General features: G+C 39.1%; 2 protein-coding genes across 5 annotated transcripts in view; both read right to left on the reverse strand.

The window, feature by feature from the left end:
• Positions 1-1,273: 1,273 nt before the first annotated feature.
• Positions 1,274-7,694, reverse strand: rps21 (ribosomal protein S21). 3 transcript variants are annotated; one of them, XM_008110161.2, is made up of 6 exons: positions 7,539-7,694; positions 4,136-4,233; positions 3,319-3,382; positions 2,397-2,468; positions 1,512-1,567; positions 1,274-1,341 (listed from the first exon to the last, which is right to left on the reverse strand). In XM_008110161.2, exons 2-6 carry the CDS (start codon positions 4,183-4,185, stop codon positions 1,332-1,334), a joined length of 252 nt encoding a protein of 83 aa, XP_008108368.1. In that variant the 5' UTR covers positions 4,186-4,233; positions 7,539-7,694; the 3' UTR covers positions 1,274-1,331. The 3 variants fall into 3 exon arrangements, with proteins under 3 accessions (XP_008108368.1, XP_003220747.1, XP_062835089.1); XM_003220699.4 differs by having other exon boundaries at positions 4,136-4,230; positions 7,539-7,687; XM_062979019.1 differs by having other exon boundaries at positions 4,136-4,260; positions 7,539-7,659.
• Positions 7,695-12,171: 4,477 nt separating this feature from the next.
• The window catches only part of cables2 (Cdk5 and Abl enzyme substrate 2), a 55,760-nt gene continuing 49,352 nt past the window's right edge, over positions 12,172-18,579 (reverse strand). For both annotated transcript variants that reach the window (XM_008110164.3, XM_016993463.2), the window contains 2 exons: positions 17,334-17,538; positions 12,172-15,779 (listed from right to left, as the gene is read on the reverse strand). In XM_008110164.3, coding sequence (XP_008108371.2) covers positions 15,639-15,779; positions 17,334-17,538 — 346 coding nt within the window. In that variant the 3' untranslated portion in view covers positions 12,172-15,638. The remainder of the gene's footprint in view (positions 15,780-17,333; positions 17,539-18,579) is intronic.

Raw genomic sequence — 18,579 nt, forward strand, 5'->3', positions numbered from 1 at the left:
ACTTTTGTTTAACTTTATTACCCATTGAGGTTTTCTTTGAAAAGTTTGCAAGAGGAGAAAAAGGCATCTGCTTATTTTTTATTGTGTCATGGTCTCCTTTTGAGTAGGCATTCCATTTCAGCTGTGCTTCATTTGAAGAATTTTGGTTATGAAATTCGTGCTGGACGATTCCTCTTGTTTCTTTCAGTTATTTCACTGCCCTATTGGGATAAGCTGAACCAGATCTTTGAAGTTAGGTATCTAGTGCAAGACTCTACTCCTGTATAAATTATGCTTCAGCAACTATCCAACGCTTAATAGTGCTGGCTTAATGCAGTTCTTCAGAACTGCCTATTATGTGAAGTAATTTTTCTAAACCTCTGAATCCGGAGATTCTTTAAAGATTTGCTACTCTAACATAGCCTTCAAACTACTGTTGGATCCAAGATACTTTCCTATATTATCATTCTGGATTTGCTATAGCATTTCAATCTGCTATTATTTGGAAGTTTAAAATAAGATTGTTTCAACCCTAAATGCAACAGAACATTACAGACATCTCAGGCCAATAGTGTAATGTGATGGATGTTAGCCAGAATTAGGAAAGTGACAAGATAACAAAGGCAATATCAGTTATGTGTCGTCTTAATCTACTTGGCTATGTCCTTTTGGACAGTGTTAAGCAAATAGATGAAGATAAAGCTTTGTTTTTTTAAAAATTCAGCAACAATAACCAGTTATGAGAAGCAGAAGCTGCCTGATTGTTTTGCAAAATTTGTTTACAGGGCAATTTATCACAGGACAGCAATAGCCTGCATTTCCCAATTTGAGAGCTTAACAAAGCAAAGGGAAATTATTTTAATTGATTGTACTGCTAAAACATACAAACTATTTTTATACCACGGGAAAAGATTAAATAGTTAAGAGCATTAGAGACAAACTGATCAGATCAATTCACAAGGAAATGAACATTTTCTGTGTGCTCCTGTATAGTGCTTCTACATACCTAAAATAAATTGATGAAGGCTGAATGAAAGGTATTTTTGTTATTTGCAGAACCTCAGACAACATGAGCTTGTCATTTCATGGAAGTGGTAGTGAGATATCCAGTAAAGATACTAAACAGCAATTTCATACTGTACCATGAAATTGAATGAAACTGATTTCTAAGTAGAAATGTGTACTTCCACAGTTAAAACTGCCTTATCTGATCCATTCCAACAATACCCTAATTTTAAGAATTACTAATCTTTTTAAAGAGTTCTTGCTGCAAGTTGAAAAGACACACCGTACGTTAAGATGTTTCCCAGTTTTTATTTTAAAAGAAATTACACATCATTGTGCTTCTTCAGCTAGAAATTCCTGCAAAAAGAAAAGAAAACAAATAAGTGTTTACTTTTCAAATTGTTTAAGGGGCTAGACAAAACAGCACAAGCCTGATGTAAATGTCTGCATTGCATCCCAGATAAAGAGTTGACATTCTGCAAGGAAGTTGTCTTGCTCAAATGTCCAGTCTCTCATATATAACTTACTTGGAAACGATGCCATCGGTCTTTGCCAAGCGCAAGATAGAGTCATCGGACTCCCCCTGAAACACACAAATAAGCTATGTTATTAAAATAGCTAAGAACACATCCCCAAACATTACAATTTCACTCTGAAAAAAAGCTTAAGTTTGCTTTGAAATTTATAACCCACTTAGAATACTATATTGCACTTTGGCCCCTAGAATTGATCTATTATGAATATCTTGCTTTTAAAAAAATGCAATTCTAACATTTTCCTTCTTTTGTATGTCTAGGTTGGCTAACAAGAAAATGTACATTGTAACAAATACGCTATATATATATAAACAACACATGATCTAAAGCAGTGGTTCTCAACCTGTGGGTCCCCAGGTGTTTTGGCCTACAATTCCCAGAAATCCCAGCCAATTTAAAAGCGGTTAGGATTTCTGGGAGTTAAAGGCTAAAACATCTGGGGACCCACAGGTTGAGAACCAATGATCTAAAGGATAGGTATTAACTATTAAAATGGCTGCCTCAATATCTGTATAGTATTTCCATAAGTTCAGAGTGTCCTGTACATAATCTCCACAATATGTAGCAAACTACAAGGAGGCATGAATAGGATCATGTTAAGGCACATATCTTTTTATTTCAGGAGAGGAAAAGAGAAACAAACCCAAAATAATCATAATTTCAATATTTTTTTTTAGCCTGCAGTTCTAGACATGTTCACCTTCCTTTCTTAAATGACTTGCCCACTACTGTTTTTCCTAAGGTGGTGAATATCACTTCCCATCATGAGATGATGGCGCCATATATCATATTAGCCTCCTGGTGGATTTAGCATTTGCCAGATCGGAGAACTGGAGTGCTACTTATGCCTGACAAACACGCACGTTACATACTTACCATTCTACGAATTGCTCCACAAATTGCATATGTTTGGAATTGGCCGTTGACTCTGCCTGTGACTTTATCAACCTGAAATTGGGATTAAAGATGATGTATATTAAGTACTGTGAAGTTAGTCAGAAAATAGAGAACACAAAGAAGACATAGGTATCTTTTGGTTTATATAAATCCAAACAGAAAATTATAGAAAATAAATAGATGTCTGGAGTAAAAGAAGAATGCTCCCTGTATGGAAAAGTATTTATTTTTCATTTTTCCTACTCTACAGCATACCCGCCTTGGTGGGAACCTTTACCTTTACCACAGCATACTCAAACCAAAGCAGGGATTTAGAGAGCAAAGGGAAATGCTGACAAGCTAATCTAATTCTTTTCCTGATATTTTTAAGGGAGGGTAGAAGTATGTAATAAAACTTGTGGATGTGCCATATTATGGTGGTATTATTAGTTATTCCTTGCTTCAATCTCTTCTTCTGTGTGTGGCCTTTAGAATACAAAGGTTTTTGCTGCAGATACGCTGCTGCATTTGGCACTCCTTTGCAGAGGAAAGGTTAGCACAGCAATTGCTCATCTTTTATATCCTTTAGACTCAAGAATCCAAGAATAGCTACAATTATTAGTGATGCTATTGTTATAGTAATGGCTCTTTTCTTGTTTTGACTTAAAAGACTAACACCTCTAAAGGCAGAAAGAAATAAAAGTACTGTAAACAATGGGGGACACAGCAGCACATTGCAGCCAGCATTATGACTAGCTGCCTTGGACTGGGACAGAAACTAGCCCAAACTGTCATTACTGTAAACATAAAAAGCTGATAGCATTCTGAAACTTGGAATGTGCTGTATAGTTATGACTCTGAAATTCACTAAAATTTGAAACATTTATAGTTTTCATCTTCTATGTTCTGATGTTATACTTACCTCAGAAATATTTATTTGGATTGAAGCATGGTCTTTTGCACCAATTATCCGGTTACTTGCAGAACTGAAAATATAGAAAAAACACAAAAGAATATATAATCAAAGTACATGACTAGTATCCATTTACAAGATTTGCCATCCCATTAAAGAACAAAGCCCCTACAGCATCTAGTTGGAGCTTCTGCACTAAGCAGTGGGTACCTCACAACCTCTTAGGATGCCTGCTATAGATGTGGGTGAAACGTCAGGAGAATACTTCTGGAACATGGCCATACAGCCCGGAAAACATACAACAACCCTTTATAGTGGTCGCTTTAAGATGTTCAGCAAGCTATGGCACACACAAGTCTATTTAAACTAGAGGTTGAAAAACTATCTTTTTAAGACTACAATACTTATAATTCACAAATCTTTCTGGACAACTAGAGGATTCTGAGTATGATTTGTTCCCACTGTAAATTATTCACTACTTTTTGGATCATCCAAATGAAAACATATTGTGGTCAACTTATTTATGATCAAACTGAAACAAGCCAACCTGAAGCTGTAGTTTATGGCATTGGTTTCACTAAACTGTACTTATTGAAGCCAGTGAAAAGAGGAAGACATGAAAAAGCTCACTAGGGTTAATTCTTGTTTAACTTAGTTATATTAGTAGGCCATGCTTCACAAAGCTTACGCAAAATAATATTGGTTAAATCTTAAAGGAGCCAAAAGATATTTTGCTGTAGACGAATAGCACTTGTTCTCTGTAAAGAGGTATCTTTCAGATTATTCAAGACAGGCTGGCCATTTCATGCACCAGTTGTATACTCACCATTTGCGAGGCACATACAGGTCCACAAATTCTCCAGCGTCGTTCTGCATTGTTTGTTTCAAGACTGCTTGCCACAGGTAACGTGAAATAGGAAACTGCTGAGAAGATATATAACAAGTCACCAGCTGGTAGAAGAAAAAGAACCTTGCATCTGTCACTATTGTGAAATGCACTTTTAGCCCTGAAAATGGTATCTTGTAATATACTTTGACAAAGCATTGATTTTACAAAAGGAAATTCAAATTATAATGAAAATTTTTATGTATCACAATTACCTATTGGCTGTTTAACGCTCCCCAAGGTTTTAATTCCAAAAGTTTACTTCTCATAGTTTAAGCAACAGTAGTCCTCACCAACGCAAATGATGGGGTGCACATATCTTATGAGAATCTAATTTCTTTGAACACATCCTTTGTTTGATTTCTGTTTTGTCTGTTTTAGCATGTATTTCTGCCCCCCCCCCCCCTTAAAGTGCCAAATGAATATACAGTGCCTCTTTAGCTTTAACTTTATACTTGAATGTCAACTGTTATGAAATATTTACTCTACTTGCTCCCTTGCCACAGTGGCTGGATGGAACCAAATACTGGCGGTTAGGAACTCTGGGAGTTGAAGTTCTAAACACCTGGAGGGCCGAGGTTGGCCCATGTCTGCTATACCATATCTGAATAGAATGGCTAGCTGTAGAATGGCTGCATTTATGACAGACAGCCATGAATAATAATAGGATTTTAAAATTAGTAGAATTTTTATTAGAAAGCAAATTGTCTATTTCTCTCTAATAGTAGATCTAAAAGGTTGTATCTATATTTAACTGTTTCTCTTAATGCCTTCACATTCTTCATGTAGTGCTATACCACTAACGATTATGCAACCTACAAAGTATATCATTAGCTTCACGTATTTTATCAGTATGCAAACCTTTTATTTATTTTAAAAGATATCCATATATATGTGGAATTGACAGGAAGGAACACATAAGAGGGAGCGGATTGTCATTTTGGAGTAGAATAAAGAGCCTTTTCATTGTTGCTTGCCACATGCCCTCAGTTGTGCAGAGGATTAAAACACTGAGCTAAGGAACTTGCTGACCGAAAGGCTGGCAGTTCGAATCTGGGAGTGGGGTGAGCTCCCGCTGTTAGCCCCAGCTTCTGCCAACCTAGCAGTTCGAAAACATGCAAATATGAGTAGATCAATGGGTACCACTCAGGCAGGAAGGTAACAGCGCTCCATGCAGTCATGCTGGCCACATGACCTTGGAGGTATCTATGGACAACGCTGGCTCTTCAGCTTAGAAATGGAGATAAGCACCAACCCCCGGAGACAGCCACAACTAGATTTAACGTTAGGGGAAACCTTTACCTTTTTGACACATGCCAACCTTTGATGGGACTAAGTAAAAGCTATGTGAGGCCACCTCTTTTATCTATCACACTCCTTGCTTCCTTACTCATTCATAATGCAAACTGAGGTACCAAAAGAGTACTCTTAATTTGCTAGTTATCATGTATAAAATCCTAATCAGCTTGGATCCTGCCTACCTTTGTGACTGCATCTCCCTCTATGAACCGACGCAGGCTCTAGGATCTGCCAGGGAAGCCCACCCCTCGGTCCTGCCACCGAAGGGAGGGCCGAGCGAGAGGGTTTTTTCGGTGATGGCCTCTTCCGGGTTTGGAACTCCCTCCCTAGGGAGATTAGACAAGCCCTCACAATGTCCTCCTTTCATAGGGACTTGGAAGACGTGGCTCTTCAATCAAGCCTTTGAGAATATTTAGCCCCTAGTTGTCCTACGTAGTAATCACACATCCTGAACTTTATCCCATGCCCTCTCCATTACTGCAGTTGGCACTTATTTTATTCCAATGTTCACAGCCCGACCATGGTGCCCCCCAGGGTTAGAGGATTGCAGCTTGACTGAGTCTAAATTGATGTTTTATATGTTGCAAGTGTTTATTTTATTGTATTTTAAATTGTGTTCACTTTTATGTTGCTTTTAGGCATCTTGTGCCATTTGTAAGCTGCCAGAGTCCCTTCGGGGAGATGGTGGGATATAAGAATAAAGTTCTAAGAAAAATAATAATTGTCTAGCCTGATCACTTGCAAAGAGCCTGATCACTCAGGCAGGCCTTCAGTGAAGAAATTTAGACTGAATTGTCAGGAAATGCCCAACATTTTATCGACTGAAGCGAAGTGCAATATAACCCAACAAGAGACCTCATTGATGTACATTGCTTTTAATTATTTTAAGATGTTTTATGTTTATTTATTGTTTTATTTGTTTAATATATGCATTTGGATTGCTGCTTCTATGATATTATTATTAGCGACATTTATATCCCGCCCTTCTCACCCCGGAGGGGACTCAGGCCAGTTTACAAGTTATATATACATACAATATACTATATTATACAACTATACTGCAATATTATTAGTAATATTGAATGTAATATAAATATACAATTATAGTAAAAGGTAAAGGTTTCCCATGATGTTAAGTCCAGTCATGTTTGACTCTGGGGATTGGTGCTCATCTCCATTTCTAAGCAGAAGAGCCGCCGTTGTCCGTAGGCACCTCCAAGGTCATGTGGCCAGCATGACTGCATGAAGCGCCGTTACCTTCCCGCCGGAGTGGTACCTATTGATCTACTCACATTCTGCATGTTTTCAAATTGCTAGGTTGGCAGGAGCTGGAGCTCACACCGCTCCCGGGGTTATAGTATTGAATTATAATTATTATTAGGTTGTATTACATCATAATATTAGTATAGTATAATATTATTATATCATTAAATTGATACAGGAGACATGGTGGAAAGATGTCTTCTTGGCCCCGCCTTCTTCATTCTGGTCCAGAATGGCAGTTAGACCTTGGGGGGGGGGGGGGAGTGCTCCCATCTGATGGTAAAGGAGACATGGTGGAAAGATGTTGGATATTAATATGTTGGATGCTGCTTTGGGTCCCTTCGTGGGAGAAGAGCGGGATATAAAATTATTATTATTATTATTATGAGACCCAGAGAAGAGGAGGGTACACTGCAGTCGTGTGAGAGGTATTACGATAGTGCAAGGGGCATAATATCCAGGCAAGGGGGATTATCATAAGGGTGAGAGGCATCCAGGTCACGCGAGTGATGTGATAATAGTGCAAGAAGGCATCACAATGGCGAGAGGAGCATCACAGTGGTGAAATCCAGTGAAGGCCCATTTACAGAAGGCAATCCCCACCAAAACCTCTCTACTCCTCCTCTGCTTAAATACCACGAAGCAGGCCTTCCCCTTGCTTCAAAAAGCATGAAAAAAAGCTGGCTATATCTTCATATTCCTTCACCCCAGCTCCCCATTCTCTAGTTTGACTCCCGGGAGAAAGAAAGACCCGCCAAACTCGGACCAGGCCGCGCCTCACCTCCTCACACGCCGCCAGCCAGGCCGGAAAGGAAGGGCGACGTCACAGGAACGCGACGAGAAAGAGGGAGGACAGGGCGCGCGCGCGCGCACGCACGCTTTTTACGGGTGGCGCGCGGAAAGCGAGACAGCGCGGTGACGTCACCCCGAAGCGGTAGCCACGCCTCTTTTGGGTTTCCGCCTCTAAGAGAACAGAAGAGGCAAGCGCTGTGACGTCACCCCAAAGCAGGCGAGAGGTGGGGCTTGGAGAGTGGTGGCCACGCCCCTTTTGTGTTCGCCTGGGAGCTTCTTGTACAAAAAGCGGGAATTGATGCATGTAGCTCAGACAATAGGTGCTCTATCAAATACAGTAGAGTCTCGCTTATCCAACGTTCTGGATTATCCAACGCAGTCTGCCTCCTGCCCGGATCCACAGCTGTTTCTCTAGGCAGCAAAGACTGAACTTTTTACGGATTAAACTTCCGACAATATTGTTACTGCAAGTTCATTTTATGCATTTCTATCTTTATTTGCAGACAATTTTTTAGTAGCCAACGTTTTTATAGTCAATGTTTTCAATACATTGCGATGTTTTGATGCTAAATTCGTAAATACAGTAATTCCTATATAATGTTACCATGTTTTCAACTGTTTTTTCTGTTGATTGGTTGTTAATCATGTTTTGGTGCTTAATTTGTAAAATCATAATGTAATTTGACGTTTAATAGGCTTTTCCTTTATCCCACCTTATTATCCAACATTTTCACTTATTCAACGTTCTGTATGTGTGTGTGTGTGTATATATATATATCTGTATATCACATATAACTGCATGTGACATATATATGACGTACCCACACACACATATGTGATATATATGACACACACACAACTATATGTGATATATATGAGGGTTATCCAGAAAGTAGATTACGTTTTGGAATTAAAAATGAACAAAGTATAGGAGAAAACATTTACTATATGCAGTTGAAAGCCACACCCAAATACCACTTCTCAATATAGTCGCCATTCAAATCTAGGCACTTATAGTGATGAATGATCTTGGCAACTCCTCTCCCACAAAACTCTGCCACTTGCGACTATATTGAGAAGTGGTATTCACCTACCTTCGTGACCGTATCTCCTACCATAAACCTGCCCGATCTCTTCGATCATCAGGGGAGGCCCTCCTGTCGCCACTGCCTATATCCCAGACCTGCCTTGTGGGAACTAGGTAGAGGGCCTTTTCTGCTGTGGCCCCCCGATTATGGAACTCACTGCCCATTGAAATCAGGCAAGCCCCCACTCTTTTAGCCTTTAGGAAAGATTTAAAAACATGGCTCTTCCGGTGTGCTTTCGGAGAGTAACTGTTATACACTTCTTTTGTTACTCCCCCCCAACATCTATCCTCTAGACTGTTTTTCTATCTTATGTCCCTGTTCCCCGTGGTTTTTATTCTTATCTTTTTCTCACCCGTTTTATCTGAGTGTTCATGCGGCCCGCCCTGTTATATTGCTTTTTTGATTTTGTGTTGTATTGTACATAATTATTTATTGTATTGTTTAATTGTATTATGATATGTTGTTTTTATATTTTGCTATATTGTATTGTCCTGGGCATGGCCCCATGTAAGCCGCCCTGAGTCCCCGTTGGGGAGATGGTGGCGGGGTATAAATAAAGTTTTATTATTATTATTATTATTATTATTATTATTATTATTATTCATCGCTATAAGTGCCTAGATTTGAATGGCGACTATGTTGAGAGGTGGTATTTGGGTGTGGCTTTCAACTGCATATGGTAATTGTTTTCTCCTATACTTTGTTAATTTTTAATTCCAAAACGTAATCTACTTTCTGGATAACCCTTGTATACCACACACACATATAACTATGTGATGTATATATCATACACACACGTGGATGTGTGTGTGTGTGATAGCTCTATGCTAAGGCAGCATCCAGTACAATTCCAAGCTTTGTAATTCAGCGATGCCCAAGAACCGGCCTAGATGGGGAGTCTAAATGCTCCTCCTAAACAACCAATCCCAGGATTCCACTAAATCACGCATGGGCAAATTTGGGCCCTCCATGTGTTTTGGACTTCAACTCCCACCATTCCTATCAGCCTGTTAAGAATGGTGGGAGTTAAAGTCCAAAACACCTGGAGGGCCCAAGTTTGCCTGTGTCTGTACTAAATGGTGCCATTTACAGTGCTGTAACAAAACTTGTATGGCAGGGTAATAGAAGGGCTCGCAGATGAATCATGAAATAAGCATGTACCCCCAAATTCAGATTAAGTAGGGAGGCTTCAGCCTCCCAAGGAAAATAAGGATGCATCTACACCAGGCATGAACAAACTTGGGCCCTCCAGGCATTTTGGATTTCAACTCCCACCATTCCTAACAGCCGGTAGGCTGTTAGGAATGGTAGGAGTTGAAATCCAAAATGCCTGGAGGGCCCAAGTTTGCTCATGCCTTTCCTAGAGGCAGTTCAGGCATTTGATTTATGGTGTGTCAGAGCGAAAAATAAAGGATATGACCTATTCAAGGTTAGGCAGAGGCTAGTTGGTTTCTGTATCCTTGTTTCCATTGTGTGACTTACTCAACTCTGGGCACTGTGATATCTAAATATATCACCGGATCCACTGACATAAAAAAGGCAAGCCCTCAAACAGATGGGTCTGTTTGTACTTATAATTGGAACGGCCGTAAGCAGCTATTTGCGGGGATTTTTTCTATTTATGCAACTGGCAAGAAGGGTCAGCTTAGATTAAGAGGACAGGAAGGTATGAGTCAGTCTCACATGTGTAGAATCATAGAATAATAAAGTTGGACGAGAACACACAGGGTATTTAGTTCAACTCCCTACCACACAGGAAAAGCACAACGTACCCCTGACAGATGGCCATCCAGCCTCTGTTTAAAGGCTTCCAAGGAAGGTGCTTCCACCACATGCCGAGCTAGAGTTCCATTGATCTTCAGGTCAGGAGGTTCTTTCTAATGTTCAGGTGGAATCTCCTTTCCTACAATTTGAACCCATGGCTCCTAGTCCTAGTTTCAAGGGCAGCAGAAAGCAAACCTGTTCCCTTTTCCTTATGACACCTTTTCACATATTTATACATGGCTATCATGTTTTCCCTCAATCTTCTCTTCTGCAGGCTAAACATGCCCAGTTCTTTAAGATGCTCCTTATATGGTCCCCAGATCTTTGATCATTTTAGTCACCCTCCTCTGGACACCTCCCAGCTTGTCAATATGTCTTTTGAATTGTGGTACCCACAATTGGACACAGTATTCCAGGTGAGGTCTAACCAAAGCAGAATACAAAGGCACCATGACTTCCCTCGATCTAGACACTATATTCCTTTTGATGCATCTCAAAATCCCATTAGCTTTTTTAGCTGCTGCATCACACAGTTCATGTTCAACTTGTTGTCCACAACGACTCCAAGATCTTTCTCACATGGACTGTTGTCAAGCCAGGTGTCACCCATTCTGAATCTTTACATGTCATTTTTTACTGCCTAAGTGTAGTATCCTACACATCTCCTTGTTGAAGTTCATGTGTTAGTTTTGGCCCAGCTCTCAAATCTGTTAAAAGTCATTTTGAATTCTGATCCTGTCCTCTGGAATCATAGCTATTCCGCCTAATTTGGTGTCATCTGCAAACGTGGTCAGCATGCCCTCTAAATCTTCATCCAAGTTATTAATGAAGATGTTGAACAGAACTGGGCCCGGGAATGACCCCTGGCCCCAGTCACTTCCTAGTCATTAGTCACTTCCATCCAGGATGAAAAGGAACCATAGGCGAGCACCCTTCGGTTGCTTAACCAATTACAGATCAACGAATAGTAGCATTGCCTAGCCTACATTTGACTAGTTTATTTGCAAGAAGGTAATGGGGGGAGACTTTGTCAAAGGCCTTGCTGAAATCAAAATATGCTACATCCATTGCATTCCCTGTGTCTACAAAGTTTGTAACTCTTTAAAAAAAAAAGAGATAAGATTAGTCTGGCATGACTTGTTTTTGAGAAATCCATATTGACCTTTAGTAATCACAGCATTCCTTTCTTAGTGATTTCAGACTGCCTCCTTAATGATCTGCTCCATAGGCTGTTAGGGATTGTGGGAGTTGGAGTCCAAAACACCTGGAGGGCCCAAGTTTGCCCATGCCTGGATTATACTGCACCAGTGTTTAACACTGTTGGCACTAGAAAGCCATTTTTAAAATGTTTTAGCTAGCTGGAGATTTAAGACTAGTTTCAAAACATTATGGAAATTAGGACGAAGATCCAACAACTCACTAAACTTAGTTCAGAACTTAACATGGTCCAAAACTTCACAGGACAGAAAAAAACCCATCAAGGTAGAAAGGAAATATGAACCTCTGTTACAGCCTTACACTGCTCTTGTCCTTACCCCACTTGATACCAAAACTATATTAAATCTGCAAAAACCATTGTTCTGGGGGCAGGGGGGACGACAAATAGGTACAATCATACCTGAACATTTAGAATTCTAATTTCTATATCCATATATCCATATATCCATATCCCAAATTCTGGTCTGGTAATTATTTTAAAAAGCTAAATATGTTACATTCATGTATTTGGATGCTTGGGGGGGGGGGGGAGAAAAAAACAAGGCAACATACTTAGGTTTTTCAAAGGAATATTTATGACACAAAGCTGAAGTTTCCTTCAGATGTGTTTGGTTATAAAATAGGTATCAAAACATTCAATTACACAGCACCTTATGAACAAATCCATCCATTTCATTGGAAGAACAGAATTTGACAGTAAACAGCAAGAAATTAAATTTAGGACGGCACAAACATATTATTAACATTAAATATACAAACTCCCATTCAGAGTGTTTTCTTGGACTTAAAATAGACAAGCACCAATATTTACACAAGGTTACATAATTTAAACCTCAACTGTTAGAGACTAGTATCTCTTAAAGAAAACAATCTGGCATTTTACACTGGATCTAGGTTTGCTTGTAATAATAACTTCTACCACACAGTGGCAGCTTTTGCATGAAGGAGGAATGCAATGAGGTTTCGCCGACTGAGAATAATAAGCAAAAAAATTAAGATAAAAAATGCAAACAAATTCAATGTCTTCTGCATTGACTGCAGTATTCAGCAGCTGACCATTTCTGTACAGATTTAGTAACAGGAATAAAATACTCAGCATACAAGTCAAATTGCAGTTACAAGTGACTGTGATCCCTAGTTCCCTATCTTCATGTCTCCTGAATCAACATGTATCTCAAATCTTTGATAGTAATACAAAAAACATCCAATAAATTAATACTAGTTTTGTTTTGTCCATATACAGACCAACCAAAATCTGCAGATAAATTTCTGCAGCAATAAGGAACGCATGGAAAAAGGTTGAAATTTTGGATTGGTTTTAGATTCTTTGTTCTATTGTAAAGAATCAAAAACAATCCAACCATACCATTGATTGGTCTTATGCAGACAAAACAAAGATTTTTCTAAGCTTTTGCCTTAAAACAGGAGCTTATCCATTTCCCCCACTGCTTAAATATTCACTCAATAATTTAATTTTAAACTATACATTTTCCAAATATGACTTTCATACACATAATTCAATTCTTACAGCCTTGCGCAGCTCAAATGCAGAACTTGGAAACATTATTACTTTCAAAAGTTACCAATATAAGGAGCCTGACCAAGCTCTGCACAAACAATCCTAAACATGATTCAATCCACTCTCACCGAACCCAGGTTTTTGCCTGGATAGAAGATAACTGCTTCAATTACAAAAAGTTACACTGACAGCTACTCTAGGCACAGTGCATACGAGTCAACCCTGTCAACCAATTAGTTGGGTTTTTTTTTACAGCCTCTTTCTGTGCAAGTGGAGGACTATATGCTTCAATACCCTATGGAAACGTCGTTAAATGTATCTCTGGAAAGGTTAGGATGCCAGCCTGTATTATGAAAAGGCTGTTCAAATATAAGACACACTGAATTTCACATTTTGAACAGCACAAGTTACGCCTCCTACACGTATATATTGAACCTTGTACTACATGATATCACATCTATTCTAACATTATATAAAAAGGTGTTAGACCTATGACTTGGCCGATCCTATTACTTGTATCTAATATTCAAACCCTAATTAGACAGGCCATGTTCTCAGCAATTTCAGTTATGTCAAACTGGCTTGAGCTGAAGTGATTGAACCAAGTCATTCTTGCATTGATGTTGAATAATCCCATATGGGGCAATGCACTGACACAGCACTTGGCTTTTCAAATGTTTTAGTACCACTTTGTGACTTTCCCCTCCCACCTTTATTTTGTGGCTATTTAATACATATATCTCACTAAAAATGTCAGCATTCTAGGTTCTGGAAAGCATATAGCCCTCTTCATATTAGGAAGAGACTTGGATTCTAAGCTAATAAATGGGTTGACAGACAAGAATTATGAGCTGAAACACTTCAGATTTGCACAGGGGTGATGGCCACATTTTGGTATAATATTTCATATAAAGAACCATGCATACATCAAGGGCAATGGTACATCCAAGCCCTCCCAGTGTGCTTGGATTACATTGCAATGGAGTGAAGGAATGCTCCCACTTAAAACTACTCTTTCTTATCTGCAGTGATGCAACCCACAATTTTGCACCTTGCTCTACTGTTTCATTCTGCATGATGTTTAAAATGCGCCAATGTCACAGTACAAAAACATTAAGAGTATGAATTTCTCAATCACAATACCCAAGTATTATTGTTGTTCACTAATAAATATTACACAAACTCGCACACATAAATACTTTGACTTGTATCACGATATTGCTTAGAAAAGGAATCTGACAGCCACTGATTCTTCTGCCACAGGCCTAAAAAAGTTATACAAGTCATACTTTAATATCTGAATGCTTAATCCAAAAATATTTGGCTAACTACTGTTGAACTTGTATCATCTATATTCCACCACTCTGCTGGACAATAACAACTTTTGAGTTCGGGATTTAATGTGCAATGAAGTCAGGTTCATGAGGACCATCAGAGTGGAGAAAAGCTTGGAAGAACCAAAACATAAGGTGGGGGAAAAAAGGAGTATTTAAAAAGCCAAACATGCCGAGTTTCATCGGCTTAATTTAGATAACGACAGCTGTACTGGCAGAGAAATTTATATGCCAAGAGCATACATGAAAGACAATACATGAAAACCTTGTTATAAATATAACAGTTACTGGTTTCAGGCTACAGTAAGCAAGACTGAAAGATGTCAGCTCTGGCAGGTGGAAAACTTAATTATCAATGTAAATCAAATGACCTCTGGTATTTAAAATGGGAATTGTTTTTTTATAGCTGCCTTGTTCAACAAGTGCAACATTGGAGAAATACATGTTTAGTTTAAAAAAGAAAAGCAAAACTTTTCCCACCCAGAAAATGTGCAGAATATTATTCTTCAATATACATCCTTATGGAAATGATAGTGCAGACAGAATGGAATTGTTATCTTTATAGTACAAAGCAACAAAGGCAAAAAATACACTGCTGTTTAAGTTCAGAATTGTTATTACAACAACATAACTTAATCAGAGAGAGAAACTGGAACCAGCCCAGCCCAGCCTTAGGCACATCTTCCCCCCTCTAATAGTACATATCTATCTTCATGGTTTGAAGTGTAAAAAGGATTATCAGTAATAATTTTGAAGCATACAACATTTTGGAATGGAGGCGATGCTTTTTCAGATTTCAGGAAGAAGAAAAAGAGAACAATGGCAAGTTCATGGAAGTGACCAAGCAGCAAGGCTTGGAGAGAAGATCGGACCATTTCTGTGTTTAAAAACACACACCAAATACGTAACATGCAACCCAGCAGCTTCTAGTGGCAACTGGTTGCAGGCTGGTTGTGCTTTAATGTCCCAATCCAAAGCTCAGCATTTCATGCCTTTCACTTGACATATGGAATCTGTTTTGTTCATGCCACCATAAAGGATTCCACGGCAGTCTTCATTTCAGGTATATTCATAATGAAGTTCAATACTGTGACACAGGAAATGCTGATGGCCCACCATGAAGTTCAGGATCTAAGTACTGGCACTTTGTTAGAATGCAGTTTTGGCTAGGATTGCTGCGTGAGACGTCGGAAGTGAGGTAACATTTGGTTGTCAGGAAGGTAAAGGGCGAGTTCCAAAGCCACAAGTACAGTAAATTCAAAAGCAATGAGATCTCGTCGGTTGAATCGGAATCTCTCTTCTAACTTCTACGAGAGAGAGAGAGAGATTAAAAAAAGAATCAGGAATATGTTATGAGAGATAGTCTCTATGCTTAGAATAGTTTGTAGATTTTTAATGGCTAAATAATGGTATTTTGGACACAACCACTCCTTGCCTCCATGACTTGGGCCAAACAGCACTCCTGTGCCATCCTTGTTCTACATACTTAAGCAACAGGAGTCCTGTACAGTTGAGATAAAGAATGCAAAGCATGTTTGGCCAGTAGATAACACATTCAAAGCCCTTGAAATTTAGAACTTGGTTGAAGGAGATTAAACAGTTACAGGAGGTTTCAATTCTATGCACACATTTATTTGGAAATATCCTCTTTTACGATGGGAAGTATCCATTTCTAAGTATGCATAAAACGTGGCGGCATAAGACCACTCCAAAGCCACCTCTCCCAGATAAAGAAGTAGAAAAAGAACAAAAAGTCTGAACAAAAAGATCTGCTATAGAATAGAGATCCTTCGGTTCTTTGAGACAACATCCAATTCCAGTACTGAATGAGTATTTTCTGTGGATGTATATTGCAATTTGGTCAAAGCCAGTGTGGTCTCGTGAGTGGCCGTAGTGTTAAGCTAGAACTCAAGGCAACCAGGGTTTGAATGTCTGCTTGGCCATGGAAACCCACCGGGCAACCTTGGGCAAGTCATACTCCCTTAGTCCCAGAGGAAGGCAAACATAAACCTCCTCTGAGCAAATCTTGCCAAGAAAACCCTATGAATGATAGGTCACTGGAAGGCACACATCAACAAATGCTTGTTTGGTTGACTAGCAACTGTAAGCAAACAGGGCCAGGCACACAGAGTAACAAGGACAGCAGCACTCCCTTCTCTTCGTGTTGGCCGTGACATTCAAGTAACAGCTTTTAAGTTATGCGAAGGATTCAGACCCTCTCTCCCTAATGTTCTCTCAGATTTATGACAGAACTGGGATTCAGATTTTGCTGTGTCCCTCAGAGGATCTGAGTGGGCAGCCCCACATTCCCCCAATGTTTGAAGTTTCTAGTATTAAAATGCTTTACATGGCCTTTGGAAGGCGTAAAGAGCATTTTTTTCATATTCCCACCTCCTAATATGGGTATTGGACTAAGACCAGGATAAAATTTGCCCTTGGCCATGGAGTGCCTGCTGAGTGATTTTGAGCAAGTTACACTCTCTCAGCCTCAGAGGAAAGTGATGGCATAGGATTGCCAAAAGTTGGAGAATACCTGAAGGCACAAAACCTTTCTAAAACCAGGATGTAAAGTTGAGATATATGGCATTAAAAAGGCCTTCCTGAACCTAAAACTGTTTAGAGACAAAACATGGCAAATTTGTCAAGGGCATAGTGCAGGAAATCCCAAAAAGCTCTCAAGCCAAAATACTGTTAGGTTCAACAATCTAAGGGCTGAAACTTATGTACTTTCCCCCATTCAATACTTTAAGCAGACCAACAAAAAAGGTTTATACACAGGCATTGGATGAAAATTTTTGAGTACTTCAACATTTACAGATGTCTATGCGGATACTCCTGGAAGTTGTCCTGGCTTGACTTACATCAATAAGATGCTTGACTTCATGTTTCCTGAGATCACTGCTAATCTTGGCTGCAAGCAACACACAAGCACCGGCACACAGTTTTCGGTTCTGTTTGTTGAGCTTGCCCTGGAGGACAAGCTTCTCAAAGTAAACATACGCCATGGACACAGTTACCGGCTCTAGATTGCACTCCATACTCAGGTTCCGCATCTCTCTCTTTAAACTGCAATTGGAGGGAAAGAGAAAAAGGGATCTTTATAAAGGTAATTGCTTTTGCTCAGAAAACATGCACCTAAATCTTGTGCATTTTCATTATTGTTTCTTGTCAGATAGTAATACGTTTCTCTTGCAATAAGCTGATATTAGCATGCCTACAAGGAGATGGCATTTCATCTTTATGTTTTTAGTCTTATTCTTCTTCTTTTATGATGGGGAACCAACTGTCCCTGATGATAATAATAACACTACTACTACTACTACTAATAATAATAATACAAGATGACAATCCATATGTAAAATGACTGGGACCAGAAGTGTTTTGGATTTCATATTTTTGGGGATTTTGAAATATTTGTATAAACATAGTATCTCAGAGATGGGGCCCAAGTATAAACATGACATTAATTTATGTTTCACATGCAACTTACACTCACAGCATGAAGGTAGTTTTATACAAAACATTTTAAACAATGTTGTGCTTGAAACAAAAGTTTGTGTGCACTGAATAGACAATTTTGGATTTTGGAGCATTTCAGATTTCAGAATTCGAGGTAAAGTTGTAGTAGTGCTATTTATACGTTGCCTTTTTCACAAAATTGAGACTCAAGGCAACTTACAATTTTAAAAATGAACAATACAGCTAAAAACATCCAAAAAGTGAACATTAGCCGGGCTGTGGCACAGGCTGGTTAGCAGCCAGCTGCAACAAATCACTCTGACCAAGAGGTCATGAGTTCAAGGCCAGCCCGTGCCTGCGTTTGTCTCTGTCTCTGTTCTATGTTATGGCATTGAATGTTTGCCTTATATGTGCAATGTGATCTGCCCTGAGTCCCCTTCGGGGTGAGAAGGGCGGAATATAAATACTGTAAATTAATTAATTAATTAATTAATTAATTAACATGGAATCAAATTAATACATATGGGTTAGTAGTCTGCAGGCAAGGGGTGGCTCAATGGTTGGATTGGCTTGGTTTATGACTTCTCTGGATTTCCTTATTTGTGCATAGAGAAGGAAGCAAGTTTCACATTTACAGAGATCAGAGTT

The sequence above is a fragment of the Anolis carolinensis genome, chromosome 4, assembly GCF_035594765.1.
Source record: "Anolis carolinensis isolate JA03-04 chromosome 4, rAnoCar3.1.pri, whole genome shotgun sequence".
NCBI lineage: Eukaryota > Metazoa > Chordata > Lepidosauria > Squamata > Dactyloidae > Anolis > Anolis carolinensis.

Coding starts and splice junctions, on each gene's coding strand:
- rps21 (XM_008110161.2), bottom strand. CDS start 4,185: ATGCAGAACGACGCTGGAGAATTTGTGGACCTGTATGTGCCTCGCAAA. Junction 3,383..4,135: donor CTGTATGTGCCTCGCAAATG/GTGAGTATACAA, acceptor CTATATTTTCAG/TTCTGCAAGTAACCGGATAA. Junction 2,469..3,318: donor TCCAAATAAATATTTCTGAG/GTAAGTATAACA, acceptor TCCCAATTTCAG/GTTGATAAAGTCACAGGCAG.